The sequence below is a fragment of the Sodiomyces alcalophilus genome (assembly GCF_042370955.1).
Source record: "Sodiomyces alcalophilus JCM 7366 unplaced genomic scaffold ACRALscaffold_1, whole genome shotgun sequence".
Lineage (NCBI taxonomy): Eukaryota > Fungi > Ascomycota > Sordariomycetes > Glomerellales > Plectosphaerellaceae > Sodiomyces > Sodiomyces alcalophilus.
Genome location: NW_027263532.1, coordinates 5,236,721 through 5,252,936, shown reverse-complemented (window position 1 = coordinate 5,252,936; position 16,216 = coordinate 5,236,721). Strand labels below are relative to the sequence as shown.

The 16,216-nt window shown below is 57.8% G+C and overlaps 6 protein-coding genes across 6 annotated transcripts; 4 read left to right on the top strand and 2 right to left on the bottom strand.

Annotated features, from left to right (window-relative positions):
* Positions 1-578: 578 nt before the first annotated feature.
* On the bottom strand, positions 579-1,333 carry ACRALDRAFT_2094596 (uncharacterized protein; the record flags this gene model as incomplete). The annotated part of the gene is made up of 3 exons (XM_071022675.1): positions 579-651; positions 741-1,093; positions 1,190-1,333. 3 exons carry the CDS (start codon positions 1,331-1,333, stop codon positions 579-581), a joined length of 570 nt encoding a protein of 189 aa, XP_070880117.1.
* Positions 1,334-1,552: 219 nt separating this feature from the next.
* On the top strand, positions 1,553-4,996 carry ACRALDRAFT_1037963 (uncharacterized protein). The gene is made up of 5 exons (XM_071015076.1): positions 1,553-2,203; positions 2,353-2,537; positions 2,614-2,689; positions 2,766-3,130; positions 3,209-4,996. The coding sequence occupies exons 1-5, from the start codon at positions 2,159-2,161 to the stop codon at positions 4,743-4,745; spliced, it is 2,208 nt and encodes a 735-aa protein (XP_070880116.1). The 5' UTR covers positions 1,553-2,158; the 3' UTR covers positions 4,746-4,996.
* A 1,215-nt stretch (positions 4,997-6,211) lies between these two features.
* On the top strand, positions 6,212-7,192 carry ACRALDRAFT_2039591 (uncharacterized protein; the record flags this gene model as incomplete). The annotated part of the gene is made up of 2 exons (XM_071020972.1): positions 6,212-6,929; positions 7,038-7,192. 2 exons carry the CDS (start codon positions 6,212-6,214, stop codon positions 7,190-7,192), a joined length of 873 nt encoding a protein of 290 aa, XP_070880115.1.
* A 1,092-nt stretch (positions 7,193-8,284) lies between these two features.
* ACRALDRAFT_1066532 (uncharacterized protein) lies at positions 8,285-8,869 on the bottom strand (the record flags this gene model as incomplete). The annotated part of the gene is made up of 2 exons (XM_071017357.1): positions 8,285-8,800; positions 8,864-8,869. The coding sequence occupies 2 exons, from the start codon at positions 8,867-8,869 to the stop codon at positions 8,285-8,287; spliced, it is 522 nt and encodes a 173-aa protein (XP_070880114.1).
* Positions 8,870-9,213: 344 nt separating this feature from the next.
* ACRALDRAFT_1059231 (uncharacterized protein) lies at positions 9,214-11,448 on the top strand. Its single transcript, XM_071015995.1, has 2 exons — positions 9,214-9,236; positions 9,319-11,448. The coding sequence occupies exon 2, from the start codon at positions 9,340-9,342 to the stop codon at positions 11,329-11,331; it is 1,992 nt and encodes a 663-aa protein (XP_070880113.1). The 5' UTR covers positions 9,214-9,236; positions 9,319-9,339; the 3' UTR covers positions 11,332-11,448.
* Positions 11,449-12,765: 1,317 nt separating this feature from the next.
* On the top strand, positions 12,766-15,685 carry ACRALDRAFT_1066534 (glycosyltransferase family 2 protein; the record flags this gene model as incomplete). Its single annotated transcript, XM_071017358.1, has 2 exons — positions 12,766-14,413; positions 14,490-15,685. The coding sequence occupies 2 exons, from the start codon at positions 12,766-12,768 to the stop codon at positions 15,683-15,685; spliced, it is 2,844 nt and encodes a 947-aa protein (XP_070880112.1).
* Positions 15,686-16,216: the final 531 nt, after the last annotated feature.

The following is a 16,216-nucleotide window of genomic DNA, read 5'->3' as shown; positions in this document are numbered from 1 at the left end:
TCGGGTGCTTTCTTTTCCTTCACTTTGTCGTCCGTGTGATGGGATGTTATGTACTTGCTCCCTTAGAGCATCGCTTCATGTTTCCGCGACCAACCGACTGAGCTGTGAGGCACAAGCAGAGGATTTTGATGAGTGGTAACTGACGAAGGGAAGAGCAGTATAGCGTTTCTCTCTTGCGGCATCGAACGCAGAATACAACCTGTTGACCTATTATCGTAATCATTATATCCCCTCCACAGCATACTCGTAGCAGGACACCCATTTTATTTTCCTACCCGCTCTTCCGGACCTTCACTTGACGCCCATTTTTCGCCTGGCAGTGACATGTTTCCGTTCGTGGGATTCTCGGGAGACCCTGCCTGGGAAAGCCCAATAGTTTAGACGCCATGGTAGCGCACGGCGAAGCTGTTTGAGATATGCGGTACTGGGCTGCAAGGGGTATCGCACGGAAATGCACCTCGAATTATGCGAGCCAAGGAGCAACCATCGGGAAATGCCTGCAGACTCTTAGGACAATAGGACTTCGCAAGCACCGTAACGCCGAATCATGTTGAATTGCACGAGATATACACCACTCCTCACAAAGCAGGGACAGCTCGTTCCAACGGTTCCCTCAGATGTTCCCAAGCCAGCCAATCCGACCGCGTGGTTCTAGAGATGAAAATGTCAGCATGTCGGGGGTGGCGGGCAATGGGGGGAAGAATCAAGCAAAATGATGACCAGGGGATAACTAGACGTACGGCAACAACCCCATGGCATTAATCTTCCATACCCCCACGGCGAGGGCGAGGACCTGCATAGCGACGTAGGCCATCTTGACCTGCAGCATCTTGTCGCGGTTCGACTCGGACTCGAAGCGGGTGAAGGCGGCATTGACGTTGAGGAGGCCCATGAGGGGGTTCTTGAAGGCCATGAAGACCATCATGATGCTGAAGATTTGAAGCGAGTTGCCGGACATGTACATCATGAAGGCGGTCATGGGGAGGCTCTTGGCCGGGGCGAGGGCCGTCTCCCACGCCTTCTTGAGTTTCAATGTGTCCATCTCTTCCGGGGTTGGTTGCTTGCGCGGCTGGTTCTTGGGGTCTTTCTGTTTCTGTTCAGGGGCGAACGGGTCTTTGTTAGTTGATAGAACTAGGGTCATGATGTGGCGGCTGCTGCACACGGACGGGCGAGGGCGAGAGACGGTAACTGGACTGACTTTGCCAGACGCGGTTTGCGACTGCGACGATGGGTAACCTAAGGGGTCCGGGATGCCGGGAATCCTGGCCTTTGCTGGAGGGGGCGAACTGAGCTGTGCGACCCAGCTGGGCACGTCTTGTTTAGCGGATGTCATGGCGATGAATTTTGGCGGGTTTCGCGTCGTCTGCAGAGAGGGTGATGCTGTGGTGGTCGATGACGATGGATGTTCTGGACGACTGTAATGGCAGCTCGGCCTCGTTGAGGTGCCATTGCCATGGCATGCAGCTTAGTAAGCATCGGTTGTTATCGATAAGAATTAGTAGGCGGACACCTTGACGATTGCACCCCCCTTGCTGGACCGCACTCCATACTCCGTACACTTCCTCTCTTGTCAACCCCTATTCTCCCTTCTTTTTTCTCAAGCAGAAGCCCAGGCACATCTAAGATGCGCACGAAGGACCGACCGAGAATCCGATAATCCGACGAAACGCACCGACGGAATACTCCAACCGACAGAATACTCTAATTGTAATCCCTTCCGTTTCAACGCCACTATTCCAACGGTCGCGACCATTGGCCCATTGGCCGGCGCTCCTCACCAACGTCCCCTTGCGTCCCCCATGTGACCCGGCGTCCACACCACCTTCCTCGATTCCAGAGCATCAGGAGAGACCTCTGCAGCTCTTTACCAGGGTTCACGCCAACTTGAGCTGTGGGGGTTGCATTCGGGGTCCCCTGCCACCGTTGGAACTGCTGTCTAACTCCCACGCGATCCCCCTGGACTAGCCACCCAAGAGGAGGTGGGGTGGAGAAAAGAGAAGGAGATAGAGGAAGACAAGACTTGTCAGGGATCCCAACAATCGTTCGAACGCCGCCTGGTCAGTTTCTCTCTCGCCGATTCGCCGAATTCGTCTATCCAGACTCCTCCCAACGCTTGGCCATAGAAGACGTGAGCCGGTAGGGCCCAGGTCTGCCCGTCATGTCGAGCTCTCAGGCCGGAGGTGACTCCAAGCTATTCGCCAGGGTAAGCAGCAGGCATTCTCTCCTCGCTTCGTTTTATTCTCTCCCTTTCGCCTTTCGATTCTTGTTTTCCCTTGTTGCTTCGCATTGCCGGCCATGTTCATGGCATACATGCCCCCACCGACGTTGTCGACTGAACTAACATCCCCCAAGGGCAAGGTCGCAGAGCTGCGGCTCGAACTCAATGGCGGAGGCCGGAAAGATAAGAACAACCAGAGCAAGAAGATTGCTCTCAAGAAGATCGTGGCAAATATGACGATGAGCAATAACGATATGGTCGCGTTGTTTCCGGACATTATCGGCTGCATGCACATCCAGAGCTTGGAGATCAAGAAAATGTACGTCGATGTTGGGGCAGTTTCTCAGTGTGAGGCTTTGGGGTTGATCCAGCGAGATCTGATATCGTGTGACCAGGTGTTTCCTATTTCTCGTCAACTACGCTAGGATGCGGCCGGAGATTTCTCTCCAGGCGATACCGGTGTTACAGCGGGTATGGAAGAACCGTCCTCTCCATCCATTGATCATACGGCACCGTGGTATGTACCGAACTGACAAAAGTGGTATAGGACATGGAAGACCCGAATCCTCTAGTGCGCGCGCTGGCATTGCGAACCATGTCTTACATCCACGTCCGCGAGTATGTCGAGGCCACGGTCCCCATCGTGAAGCGCACGTTGAGAGATGCCGACCCGTACGTGCGCAAGACGGCAGCGTACTGTGTCGCGAAGCTTTACGACCACGACAGGCGAATGGTGGAGGCTTCGGACCTCATCGACCGCCTGAATACATTGCTGCGAGACGACAACCCCACGGTCGTGGCCAGCGCCTTGGCGGCATTGATGGACATTTGGGAGCGGAGCGACTCGATCAAGCTTACCATCGACTACAGCAATGCTTCCAAGATGGTCGCCATTCTACCAGATTGCTCCGAGTACGTATCCCACTCTTTCGCTCTTCTCCGAGATCAGGTTGGGGAGGGCAGCTGAGCTTACAATACACGGTATGACAGGTGGGGTCAGACATACATCCTGGAGGCGCTCATGTCTTACGTACCACAAGAGTCGGGGGAAGCGTTGCTCCTGGCTGAGCGCATCGCGCCGCGGCTATCGCACTCCAACTCGGCCGTGGTGCTCACGTGCATCCGGGTGATTCTCTACCTCTTGAACTACATCGCCGACAAGAAGCAGATCACGGCGCTGTGCAGGAAGCTGTCGCCGCCGCTGGTGACGCTTCTGGCCAAGGGACCCGAAGTGCAGTACCTCGCCCTGCGCAACGCGCTGCTCATCCTGCAGAGGCGGCCCGAGGTGCTCCGCAACGACATCCGCGTGTTCTTCTGCAAGTACAACGACCCGATCTACGTCAAGGTGACCAAGCTCGAGCTCATCTTCATGCTGGCCAACGAGAAGAACATCAACGAGGTGCTGACGGAGCTGCGGGAGTACGCGACGGAGATTGACGTGCACTTTGTGCGCAAGGCGGTGCGGGCGATTGGGAAGCTGGCCATCAAGATCGAGCCGGCGGCGCAGCACTGCATCGACCTCCTGCTGGAGCTGGTGGCCAGCAAGGTGACGTACATTGTGCAGGAGGCGACGGTGGTGATCCGGAACATCTTCCGCAAGTACCCGAACCAGTACGAGTCCATCATCGGCACGCTGTGCGAGCACCTGGATTCCCTGGACGAGCCGGAGGCCAAGGCGGCGATGGTGTGGGTGATTGGGCAGTACGCGGACCGGATCGAGAACAGCGACGTGCTCCTGGAGGACTTTTTGTACTCGTTTGCGGAGGAGCCGGTGGAGGTGCAACTGGCGCTCCTCACGGCGACGGTGAAGCTGTTCATCCAGCGGCCGACCAAGGGCCAGGAGCTGGTGCCGCGGGTGCTCAAGTGGGCGACGGAGGAGACGGACAACCCGGACCTGCGGGACAGGGCGTACATGTACTGGCGGCTGCTGTCGACAGACATGAACGCGGCGCGGCAGATTGTGATGAGCGAGAAGCCGCCCATCACGGCCGAGTCGGAGCGGCTGGACCCCGTGACGCTGGAGGAGATGTGCCTCAACGTCGGCACGCTGGCGACGGTGTACCTGAAGCCGGTGCAGACGGTGTTCCGGTCGGCGCGGCCTCGGCGGCTGCAGGATTCGCCGGCGTTGCAGCGGCAGGAGGTGGCGGCGACAACGACGCCGACGACACCGCGGGGGGTTGGGTTTTTGGACAGCCAGAAGAGCCTCAGCCAGCTGGGGAAGGGGGGTCAGCCTGCGGACATTGATGCTAGGAATCGGGCAGCCGGGGTGGGGGGAGTCGGCGGTGGCGGTGGCGGCAGCGACGGCGGCAACGAGAACGGAAACTTGGCGCAGGCGGTGAGCGAGGCGGACGCGTACTTTTCGGGGATTGGGACGCAGCAGATGGCGTCGATGCGGATCGACCAGGGCGACGTGTTTGGGGGGAACAGCGGGTACGAGACGGGGTATGTGGTGAACCAAAACTCGGCGCAGCAAGTTGTGCAGCCGACGCAGGGGGTGGGGAGCAACGGGGACCTACTGATGCTGTGAGAGATGAAGGGGGCGTGCATGTCATATATTACTTGTGAGCTTGGTCGTGTATTTTCTAGATGTCTGTCTTTTGACCCTTGTTTCCTTCCAGTTTTGTCCAACCGCAGAAAGTTGAGTAATGTCTCGGATGGTTGATTCTGTTTGTCGTTGTCTTGATTTGATTCTCTTTTCTTATTTCTTTTTCCCGTTTCCCCTTTTTCCCCTGGGCCCTGTAGACCCCGGCTTGTTTCCCTCTTTTCTTTTCTTTTCGTTCCTGCTTTTCGTTCTTTCTTTTTTTTCCTTTCTTTTCTGCCGCTCTCATCAAGTCCAAGCTAGAGACAAGTCTTGGTACGATCTGGTTTCGATAATGGACGATCGCTCATGTCCGGTGGCTTGACGAGCTAGAACGATATCAACATTAGCGCCTGCGCGGGCCAGGGGGCTCAGGTACCGGTACGGTACACCATTCGCTGGCCTCCCATGCGGCCCGATTGCAGGGAATTAGTACCGTATTTGTGTGGAAAGGTGGAAAAGTTCTGTTGCGTGAGGTGAGCGAGAGGAGAAAGGAGGATGATTGCGATTGACGACAATCGACGTTTGCGTGCGGTGATGGCGGGCATCTGGGTACGTACCTAGTGACCCACCTTGGCGTCTTGCCCTAAATGAAGCTGGCCTCGAGAAGGTACATGTACAAGGTAGAGTGTCGTGTCGTACAGAAACCTTGTAGAATTACGTGGGATTGGAGACACATGAAGATAAGCACTTGGGAACAGAGGTACCGGTACATCCATACTACGCCGCAATGGTAATGCTTCCCCACTTTAGCAGCTCACCTCGCAGGCCCAACCCAGGCCCATGCCAATCCAGACCCCCAGATCCTCTTAGGTACTTTGTACGTTGTACCTAGGACCTTGGCCCAGTGTGGCGGGCCAACCGTCTGAGGACGTTCTGATCTGAACCAAACTTCCCCAGGTTGGCATCTCTGTACCAAGTACTTCGTACGAATACGTTGTACTGAGTACACTACCTCACTACCATCACCACTGGTCATCGACGTTGACCTTCCCTCTTCCATCCCCCACCCCATCACTTTTCGACTTGTTCGTTTTGACAGCCTCGTTTTCCGACGGGCTTTTATTCTTCTTCTTTACATCCTTTTTACCGTCATATGTGGTGAATTCAACTGGGTTCATCCCAAAGGGCCACGGCCAGCAAGAGTCAATCCAATCCTCGCCACCGCGAGAGGCCGTAGGTTCCGAACCGATTAATCCCGTGGTTTTTTCGTCTTCTTTTTTTCTTCTTTCCATCCTTGCTCATCCCTCCATCGCCATTGTCATTGGCCACTGGGTGTTTGTCCCTTCCTCGAGGCCTGACGACTTTCACAAACCCCTGCAAAGTGTCATCGGCCTCCTTTTTCCGCCTTCTCGTTCCTCGCCAGGGGCATCTTACGGTGGTTCAGAACGTCAGCAGAGCCGGCGTAAACCGTCATGGCCGACTCGGATCGTCCGACAACCGACGTGAGCGGCGCTCAAGCTTCACAACAACAACAACAACAACCAGTCGAAGAACCCAACAGCCACGGCCAACCAAGCGACGCTGTCCCCATGACCGACCTCCCCCATCCTACCACCGATCCTGGCCTGAGTACGGACCCACCACCGACAACGACGCACGACGTCGGTTCCACGACGACGCCTCGCCCAAGTACAACAAAGGACACCGCCCCTTCCTCCTCCAACCCCAATAATCACGATGGCGGCAGAGACATGATTGAACCTACTACGGACAAGGGCAAGGAGAGGGCGGCGGCGACCGAAGAAACGACTGCAACAGCTGCAACAACTGCCGTGGCTGGCCAGCCCACCAAGACCGATACGTCCGAGTCGATGGCCATCGGGCCTTCCGTCGAGCATGTCCAGAGCGTCCAGCCGTCCGACGTGCTCGTCTGCAACATCACCCTGCTGCTCACCACCGGGGCCCGCCACCCGTACCGCATCGATGAGCGGTACCTCGCCAAGCGCAACGTCACCGTACCCGGCAAGACGGCCGAGGGCAGGACCGACCCCTTTACCATCAGCGTGTACACCCTCAAGGAGCTGATTCTGCGGGAATGGAGGGAAGAGTGGGAGCCCAAGCCCGCGAGCCCGAGCAGTATCCGACTCATCCACTTTGGAAAGTTGTTGGACGACAAGGAGCCGCTGAAACGTGAGTTTTTTTTTCTTCTTTTTTCTTTTGTTCTCTACCCCTCTCCATCTCCTTTTTCTTTCCGGCTTGGACGAATGCAGAGCTGACTTGTGTTTTTCCCCTCCCCAGAGTACCACTTCAGCGCCGACGCGGCCAATGTTGTGCACATGACCGTCCGCCCCGCCGATATCATCGACGAAGAGGAGCCCAAGGGAGGCAGTAAGTCTGCATCGGGAGGCGGACGCCATCGGAACGACGGGGGCGGTTGCTGTGTAATTCTATGACCTGGTCCAACCTGTCACCCTTCCTCTTTCTCGGTCTTCCCTTTGATTTTACTCGGCGGGTTCTGAAAGTCAGACGGCGGCGTATCGGCGTACTACCCCATTGAAGAGGTGGCCGCTTCCATCTTGCGGTTCTTCTTGTTTTTATTTTTATTTTCATTTTCTTTACTTGCCCCATCGCGAACCCCTGTCCCTCTTTTTCTTACCCAAAGAGATATTGTTGGATTACATGGAGGGGCATTGGGAGGGGAGAACTGAAAGAGAATCGAGAAACAGGCCTACGAAAGTACCTTGCTGGGTCTGGGAAGAGCAGGGCCGTTATCGAATATCGGATCCAAGCATGTCACAAGGGTTTTGCTAGGGGGCTACAATCCAAGAAGCGTCCCGGAACAGACCTGGCACGGGCGCACTTTCGCTGGGTAGAGTTGCGAGGGCGCCTGTGCCTGGACCTCGGATTGGTGGTGGTATCTCCGGCTACTGTCCGGTTCCCTTTTCCATTGAAACTGGTTTTTTTTCTGTCGTGTAAGGGTGCTCTCAGATCCGGATTGTTTTGCATCGCCCAAAGGTGCCACTGTTGGATGACCCGTCCGGTTCGGGGCTGAAGGGCACGGCGGAACCACGCAACGGAAAGACACGCCGGAAAGACAGCAGGAGGACGACGGGCTCGGACGGCGTTATGTTTTGTTCTCATGATGCGCTTGGGTTCCGTTGCTCCATCGTTCATTATTTCCATCGCCCGCCTTATGATGTTGTCTTTAGGTACGATGCAAGTAGGGTCGTTTTATATTATGGGAACACCGGAGAGCATTATCATACCACAGCCGGTTTAGCAATGAATGAGCGGTGCATGCTCTCAACTTGTCATCAAGCAGTAAAGTGTGTGGCTATTATGTCTTTGTGATATCACTGGCTTCCCTGACCTCGACCACAGTAACCGTCGCTAGCCTATGTGTCTATCTGCGCCCAACTGGAGCCTTTGCCGGTCAACCCCTCCCATAAACTCGTAGTCTTACAGTGAAAGCCCGGGCCAAGCTCAACTCAGTAATAGGCTGTCGTATTCTGTGTTCCCACGTCCTCGCCCACCCGCTTCAACGCTCACATCCGCAGCTTCCGCTCCATCTCCTCATGCATACCCACCAGCACGGCATTTCCAGCGCCACCGGTACCGGCCTCATCCCCCGTGAAGACGTCCTCCCAGGTGATCGACTCGTCGCGGCCGCGCAGGATCTCCTCGTGGTGCGACATGGCGTGGGGCCCGCCTCCGAGGGCGGACGGGCGCCAGGAGCCGTTGCGGGTGATCTTGAGCTCCATCTGGCGGCGGATGGGCTCGGCGGCGCCGTAGGTCCGGCGGAGGGTCTCCATGCGCAGGGCCTCCTGCGAGGCTTCCCAGTTCTTGAGCCGGGCTTCGAGCGGGTGGGCGCTGGTCAGCGCGGCCGAGGGTGTCGAGGCGCTTGCGGCGGCGTTGTTGGGGGTGAGGGAGGGGGAGGCGGAAGAGCTGAGCGGGGACGGGCCGAGGCCGGCGCGGAGGGTGTCGTGGAGGCCTGGCACGGAGGGGGCGGCGTGGCCTGCTGTGAAGGTTTGGGAGTTGCCGCTTGCGGGGACGATTCGCATCTGATGGTCTGGGTGTTAGTAGTGGTGATGGGAGTGTGAGGGGGATGACGAGGAGTTGCGTACAGCCATCTTTGCGGGGTTTCTGGGTTAAGTATAGAGGTTCAGGTGTTCTCTTGATGTGGATGAAGGTCGGGTCTGGCACCGTCGGCGAATGCTGGGAGTTGGGTTGGTTTGATGGCAAGGCTGAAGAACTGACTTGGTAGGAGTACGAAGTAATAAAGCACGAAGCTGTTGGCAGCTTGCGTCGTGGTTCTGGTGCCTTAGCTTGGGCTGATTACATAAGACAGGCTTCCCTAAGACGACCGGGGTGGGGTGGCATTAGTGGTGGACCGAAATCGGAGCTACCTATAGCTTTCCCCGGATTTTATTTCATCTTTTACTCCGTAGACATATTCACACTCCTACACCTTCTCAACCCACCCGTGGTGTCTTCCGGCACAATCAAATGCTGCGTGCTTCCTGGAAACTCGCAATGGCAGGATAGAACCTTGAGATTGTCTTATCCAAGTGTTGCGCCCATTGGAGGACTAGCTGCCAACATGCGTCCTCCGTCTCGGCCACCCATTCCTCCCATTCTCCGGATCGCCAACGGGACTTTCTATCGTCACCACCCAAGCTCGGCCTCCTCCCAGCCGAACCCGCCCTTCTTTAACGATCTCAACTTTGAGATCCCCACCAGGACCACGGAATCACCACGCCATTGGTGCATCGTAGGTCCCTCGCTCTCTGGCAAGACGACCTTCCTCCAGGCCCTCCGTGGCCAGCATATTTCAGTCCCACCTGGCGCCCGCTCCTGGCCCTATCTCTCCACCGACCAAGTACCCGACCGCCTGCGCACTCCGTCCCGCGCCATTCGCTATGTCGGGTTCGACGGCGAGCAGGTCGGCGGCCTCTCTGGACCCGCTACGAGCGCCTACCTCGCGGCGCGGTACGAATCTCTCCGCGAGGATACCGACTTTTCGCTTCGCGACTTTTTACTCGGAAACACGGTCCTGAACCCCCTCCAGTCCCCCGCCCAAGTCGAACACGAGCTGCCCCCGGGTCTCCTGGACCGCGTCGTGTCGGACCTGCGCCTCGGCCCGCTGCTCGACTTGCCCGTTGCGTTCCTCAGCAACGGCCAGGGCCGCAGGGCGCGCATCGCGAGGGCCTTGCTGAGGACCCCGGAGGTGTTACTGCTCGACGAGCCGTTTATGGGGCTGGACCCGCCGACTGTTGCGTCGCTGAGCGGTCTTCTGCGATCCATGGCCGAACGGGCTGCGCCGAGACTGGTCCTGACGGCCCGACCGCAGGATCCGATCCCCGAGTGGATTACGCATCTGATCTACCTGCGGAGTGACTGCCAGGTGGGGTCCATGGGGGAGAAAGATGTCGTGATGGAAGGGCTACGCAAGTACGTGACTGGCGTGTGGAAGGGGACCTTGGCCGAAGATGAAACGCTGCCAGTTCGTGCGCTGGCTGAGATGGGGAAGGCGCTTACGACCGAGGGGGTTGTCGGCGAAGCGCTGGGTGAAGGGGGGAGCGGCCAAGGACATACCGCGGAAGAGGTGACGGAAGCACCGGACCTACCCGGTCGCCAGGCCGAAGGCGAGCCGTTGGTGGAAATGGATGGCGTCCAGGTCCGGTATGGGGACAAGATTGCGCTGGGCAACTGGACCGAGGAGACGCCATGGGGGCCCAAAACGGGTCTCGTGTGGACCGTCCGCAGGGGAGAACGATGGGGCTGCTTTGGCCCGAACGGCTCGGGAAAGACGACGCTCGTGTCGCTTCTCTGCTCCGACCACCCGCAGACCTACTCGCTGCCCATCAGGTTGTTCGGCAGGAGCAGGCTCCCCGAGCCCGGATCGGGCCAGCGGCTGCCGCTCACGTACTGGGATATCCAGAGGCGGATCGGCCATTCCAGCCCGGAAGTTCACCAGCACATGCCGACCTACTTGTCGGTGCGGCAGGTGCTCGAGAATGCGTGGGCCGACACGTTCAAGGGCGTGCCGAAACTGGACGACGACGCCCGGGCCAAGGTCGAGGCGACGCTGCGGTGGTTTGCGCCTGAACTGAACCCGAATCACCTCCACCAGGAAAAAGTTGCTGGGAACGACTCGACTGAGTCGCTCCGATGGGCCGATGATCATCTCTTCGGACGGCTCTCCTTCAGCGCGCAGCGGGTGGCGCTGTTCCTACGTGCCGTCATCAAGAACCCGGACGTCGTGGTGCTGGACGAGGCGTTTGGTGGCATGGACGAAAAGGTCCGCGACAAGTGTATGCTGTTCTTGGTGCGTGGGGAGGCGAAGACGTACGACGCGGCAGGCAAGGTCGTAGATAGCGAGGTGGCGGAGAAGGCGGAGGTACGGGTAGGGGGGCTGTCGCCGGACCAGGCGCTCGTGTGTATCAGCCACCTCAAGGAGGAGATGCCGGATTGTGTGAGGGAGTGGATCTGTCTCCCTGAGGCGAATGAGGGTCTACCGGCTCGGTTTGGACGGTTTGACGGGCCGTTGAGGACGGATGAGAGGCGATGGCGCGAGCTGTGGAAGATGTGAGGTGGGACGCAGAAGTGCGGAGGAAGTTCGAGATGATTGTACATAGATGGCAGATTCCCCTGGGTGTAGTCGGAATGTAGAAATAATCGAAGTTAAGAATTCAGCATCGCCATTCTCACATATATGATATTGGTCACTTTCGGTGTGTTCGGTGAGGGCCGCTTTCGGTACTTCACCGAGATGGGTACGGGATACGATATTAGGTACGTACCTACTGCACAGTGTCGGTACCTGACCCACTTTAAAGGACGCCGACAGAACCGTGAAACACCTTTGTGGCCCAAGCTCCACAGTTGCCGGGTCAACAGGCAACCAACAAAGCAGGTACGTCCGTACGTACCTCCCTCGAGCTATCTCGAGCATAAACCCATACCTCACTCCCACTTTTCCCTGCTCATCCATCCCACTACCTTCACTAGCTCCTTCACACGCCCCATTCTTCCATCAACTACGCATTCCTGAGATACCTGCACACGTTTATACTGTACCTCAATCATCCAGATCCTCCTGCATTGATAAACGACACCCAGGTACTGCGGCGCAAGCCGTACGTAGCACGACCTACGCTCTCGTTCCGTCCCAACAACAGCTCGGCCACATCTGTACAACCAACCCGGCGTTCCACATTCCTCCCCGTCTGTTTGCTGGACAAAACAGAGACACGCCATCCATACATAAACATCACAGTAGCCCATCATGGATCGCCCGGGGTCGCCGTCTCGGTTTCCCGAATACCATCTTCCTCCTTATGACGACTATCACGACGACTCAATACCTGCTGGCCAATCGTCCAACCCAGCCGCCATTCGATTGTTGACTTCAGTGGAGGAGGATCATTTGGACAATCGACCGTATGTCCCCAAGTCTTCGTCTCCGTCGCAGTCTCACAGCATCTCTTCCTCGTCAGCAGCAGAGCATCACAAAACACCCCGCTCAAGCCCTTACCCTCGGCCTCTGGTAGTCAAGAAGGAAGGAAGTCCGTCCGTCTCGACACCAGAACATCTGGATACCCTCAAGAGGCAAGAGGAGGCAGCCCACTTGTCATCGACTGGTAAACCGCTCCTCGGTCCACGGCCAATGGTTTCCAGAGCGGCCAGTATACGCACATCTTCATCTGAACCCCTTTCCTCTCCATCGAGACCGGAACCCACTCTGAGAAAACAAACCCGAGCTTCCACTGTCAAGTTGCAGAGGAGGTCGGTAGCCAAGAGGCTTTCTGAAAATGACCGGGTTGCCGAGCTGAGAGACGGCTTACCAACCATCCCGGAAGGCCCTTCTGCAAGGAAAAGTGACCTGCAGAAGAAGATGAAGTCCACCAGCTGCCCAGTCAATACAGGCACTAATGATACAAGTATGGACAAAGGAGACGCGAGCTTACCATCTCATCTTAATAGGGAATATTCAAGCCACCGCCAAGCGTACCAGCCATCCATCATGTCGGACCACTCCCGGCACTCGGACCGGCACGGGGGCTTCACAGATCCGCCGAGCATACCCCCTCCAGACTCTACCTACGTTCCTTTCCAGGGCCGAGATATGGGATCACCACCGCGCCCATGGAGCCGCATGTCCAGCGATTACGGACGCGGACCCCCTCCACCCGCCAGCACATACGAGCCGTCCGACATTAACGGCAGTCCCAGGCCAGGGACTCCGGCGTCGCGGTACGGAGGTAGCCCGAGACGACCTCTCCCTCCGGCACCCCTCTTCTCCAATCCCGGCGCTCGGCACTCCAACACCACCTTTGCCGACGATGTCACCGTCTCGATCCCCCTGGATAACGACCCCGACGACGTGTTTGGCCCCGAAACTGACCTGGGCGACAGCCGCCGCGACGCAAGGCATTCCTACCAGTCCCAGGACACCCTGGGCGAGGAACACGAGGAGGCCTCGGGCGATAAAGTCGAGCACTACGGTCCGGCGCCGGACGGCAAGCAGGAGCGGCGCGGCGTCAGGGCGCCGCAGATGTCGAGGAAGGAAGTGCAGCTCATCAACGGCGAGCTTGTCCTCGAGTGCAAGATCCCCACCATCCTCTACAGCTTCCTCCCCCGGCGCGACGAGGTCGAGTTTACCCACATGCGGTACACGGCCGTCACGTGCGACCCGGACGATTTCGTCGAGCGCGGCTACAAGCTGCGGCAGAACATTGGCCGCACGGCGCGCGAGACGGAGCTCTTCATCTGCATCACCATGTACAACGAGGACGAGATTAACTTTACGCGCACCATGTACGCCGTGATGAAGAACATTAGCCACTTTTGCAGCCGCACCAAGTCGCGCACCTGGGGCGAGCTGGGCTGGCAGAAGATTGTGGTGTGCATCGTGTCGGACGGGCGCGAGAAGATCCACCCGCGCACCCTCGACGCGCTGGCCGCCATGGGTGTGTACCAGGACGGCATCGCCAAGAACTACGTCAACCAAAAGGCAGTGCAGGCCCACGTGTACGAGTACACGACCCAGGTGTCGCTCGACTCGGACCTCAAGTTCAAGGGCGCCGAGAAGGGCATCGTGCCGTGCCAGATCATCTTCTGCCTCAAGGAGAAGAACCAGCGCAAGCTCAACTCGCACCGCTGGTTCTTCAACGGCCTCGGCAAGGCCCTCAACCCCAACGTGTGCATCCTGCTCGACGTCGGCACCCGGCCCGGCACCACGTCGCTGTACCACCTGTGGAAGGCCTTTGACACCGACTCCAACGTGGCCGGCGCCTGCGGCGAGATTAAGGCCATGAAGGGTCGTTTCGGGTCCAACTTGTTAAACCCGCTGGTCGCGTCGCAGAACTTTGAGTACAAAATGTCCAACATTCTCGACAAGCCGCTCGAGTCGGTGTTTGGCTACATTACCGTGCTGCCCGGCGCGCTGAGCGCCTACCGGTACCACGCGCTGCAGAATGACGAGACGGGCCACGGTCCGCTGAGCCAGTATTTCAAGGGCGAGACGCTGCATGGCCAGCATGCTGATGTTTTCACTGCCAACATGTACCTTGCCGAGGACCGTATCCTGTGCTGGGAGCTGGTGGCCAAGAGGGGGGATAGGTGGGTGTTGAAGTATGTGAAGGGGTGTACGGGTGAGACTGATGTGCCGGGTATGTTTTCTTTCCCTTTTGTTTTCTCTCTTTCTCCGTTCTTTTCTTCTCCCTTGCTAACACCCCTGACAAACAGACACGGTCCCCGAGTTCATCTCCCAACGCCGACGATGGCTCAACGGAGCCTTCTTCGCCGCCGTCTACTCGCTCGTCCACTTTAAGCAGATCTGGGTGACGGATCACACGCTCTGGCGCAAGATTCTCCTCCACATCGAGTTCTTCTACCAGCTCCTGCAGGTGCTCTTCACCTTCTTCTCGCTCGCCAACTTTTACCTGACCTTTTACTTTGTGGCCGGCGGTCTCGCCGACCCGCGCATCGACCCCTTTGGACACAACGTCGGCCAGTACATCTTTACCATCCTGCGCTACGCCTGCACCCTCCTCATCGCCACGCAGTTCATCCTGTCGCTGGGCAACCGGCCGCAGGGCGCCAGCCGGCTGTACCTGACGTCGATGATCATCTTCATCATCATCATGATCTACACGTCGTTCGCGACCATCTGGATCGTGGTGTGGCAGCTGACGCAGGGCGACGCCGACACGACGGTGGGTAACAACGTGTTTACGAATCTCATCGTGTCGGTGCTGTCGACGGTGGGGCTGTACATCGTCATGTCGCTCATGTACCTGGAGCCGTGGCACCTGATCACGTCGTCGGCGCAGTACTTTATGCTCCTGCCGTTCAGCATCTGCACGCTGCAGGTGTACGCCTTCTGCAACACGCACGACGTGACGTGGGGCACCAAGGGCGACAACCGCATGCGGACGGACCTGGGCGGGGCGGTGGGCAAGCAAGGGTCGTCGACGGTGGAGCTCGAGATTCCGTCGGAGCAGCTGGACATCGACTCGGGGTACGACGAGGCGCTGCGCAACCTGCGGGACCGCGTCGAGGTGCCGGCGGTGCCGCCGAGCGAGGCGCAGCTGCAGGAGGACTACTACCGCAGCGTGCGGACGTACGTGGTGGTCAGCTGGATGATCACCAACGGCATCCTGGCCATGGCGGTGTCGGAGGCGTACTCGCAAAAGGACATTGGCGAGAACTACTACCTGCGGTTCATCCTGTGGTCGGTGGCGTCGCTGGCGCTGTTCCGCGCGGTGGGCAGCACGGCGTTTGCCGTCATCAACGTGATCAACATGGCGGTCGAGGGGCGGATGCGCATGCGGCTCAAGACGCCCAAGTGGATGGGCGGGTGGGGGGAGAAGGTGTCGAGCCGGGTGAGCGAGAAGATGAGCAGTATCAGCAGCAGCGTGGGGAGCAGCCTGGGGCGCTGAGGGCGTGGTTTTTTGGTTTGTTTTGGTTCTTGGCATGGGGAGTTTGTTCGGCTTTATGTTCTGGGATTCTACGAACGGGAACTGGATGCGGATTTGCGTAGATTTATGCGCACCTTTTGGAGGACTGATCAGATGCGAGATGACCACCTTGTCATGCCTGTGATGGAAGGACCGTATGTATTATCCTTGACGAGACGAGAATCTGAAAGGATAAGACGACTGAGATTCCGTGTCCCATCGCTTGCTCTGACGCTTAGGGTGAGAAATAGCCAGATGATCGGACTGGGCAACGAGAGATGCAATGTCTTTGCCTCTCTTTGTACGGGACCCGAGGGTGGTGGTGACCTTGGTTTGTGTCTTTGAAAAGGGTCTCGTCTTGTGGAAACGTCAATCAATACCACCTCTGAACAATATATGATGTATCATTCTATTCTCGCCATCTGCTGCTCTGCCTTTCTGTTCTAAAAAGCTCCACGGCGAAGATAGACACAGACGCGCATCTCAACAACCCAGCAATAAGGTGAGGTGAGG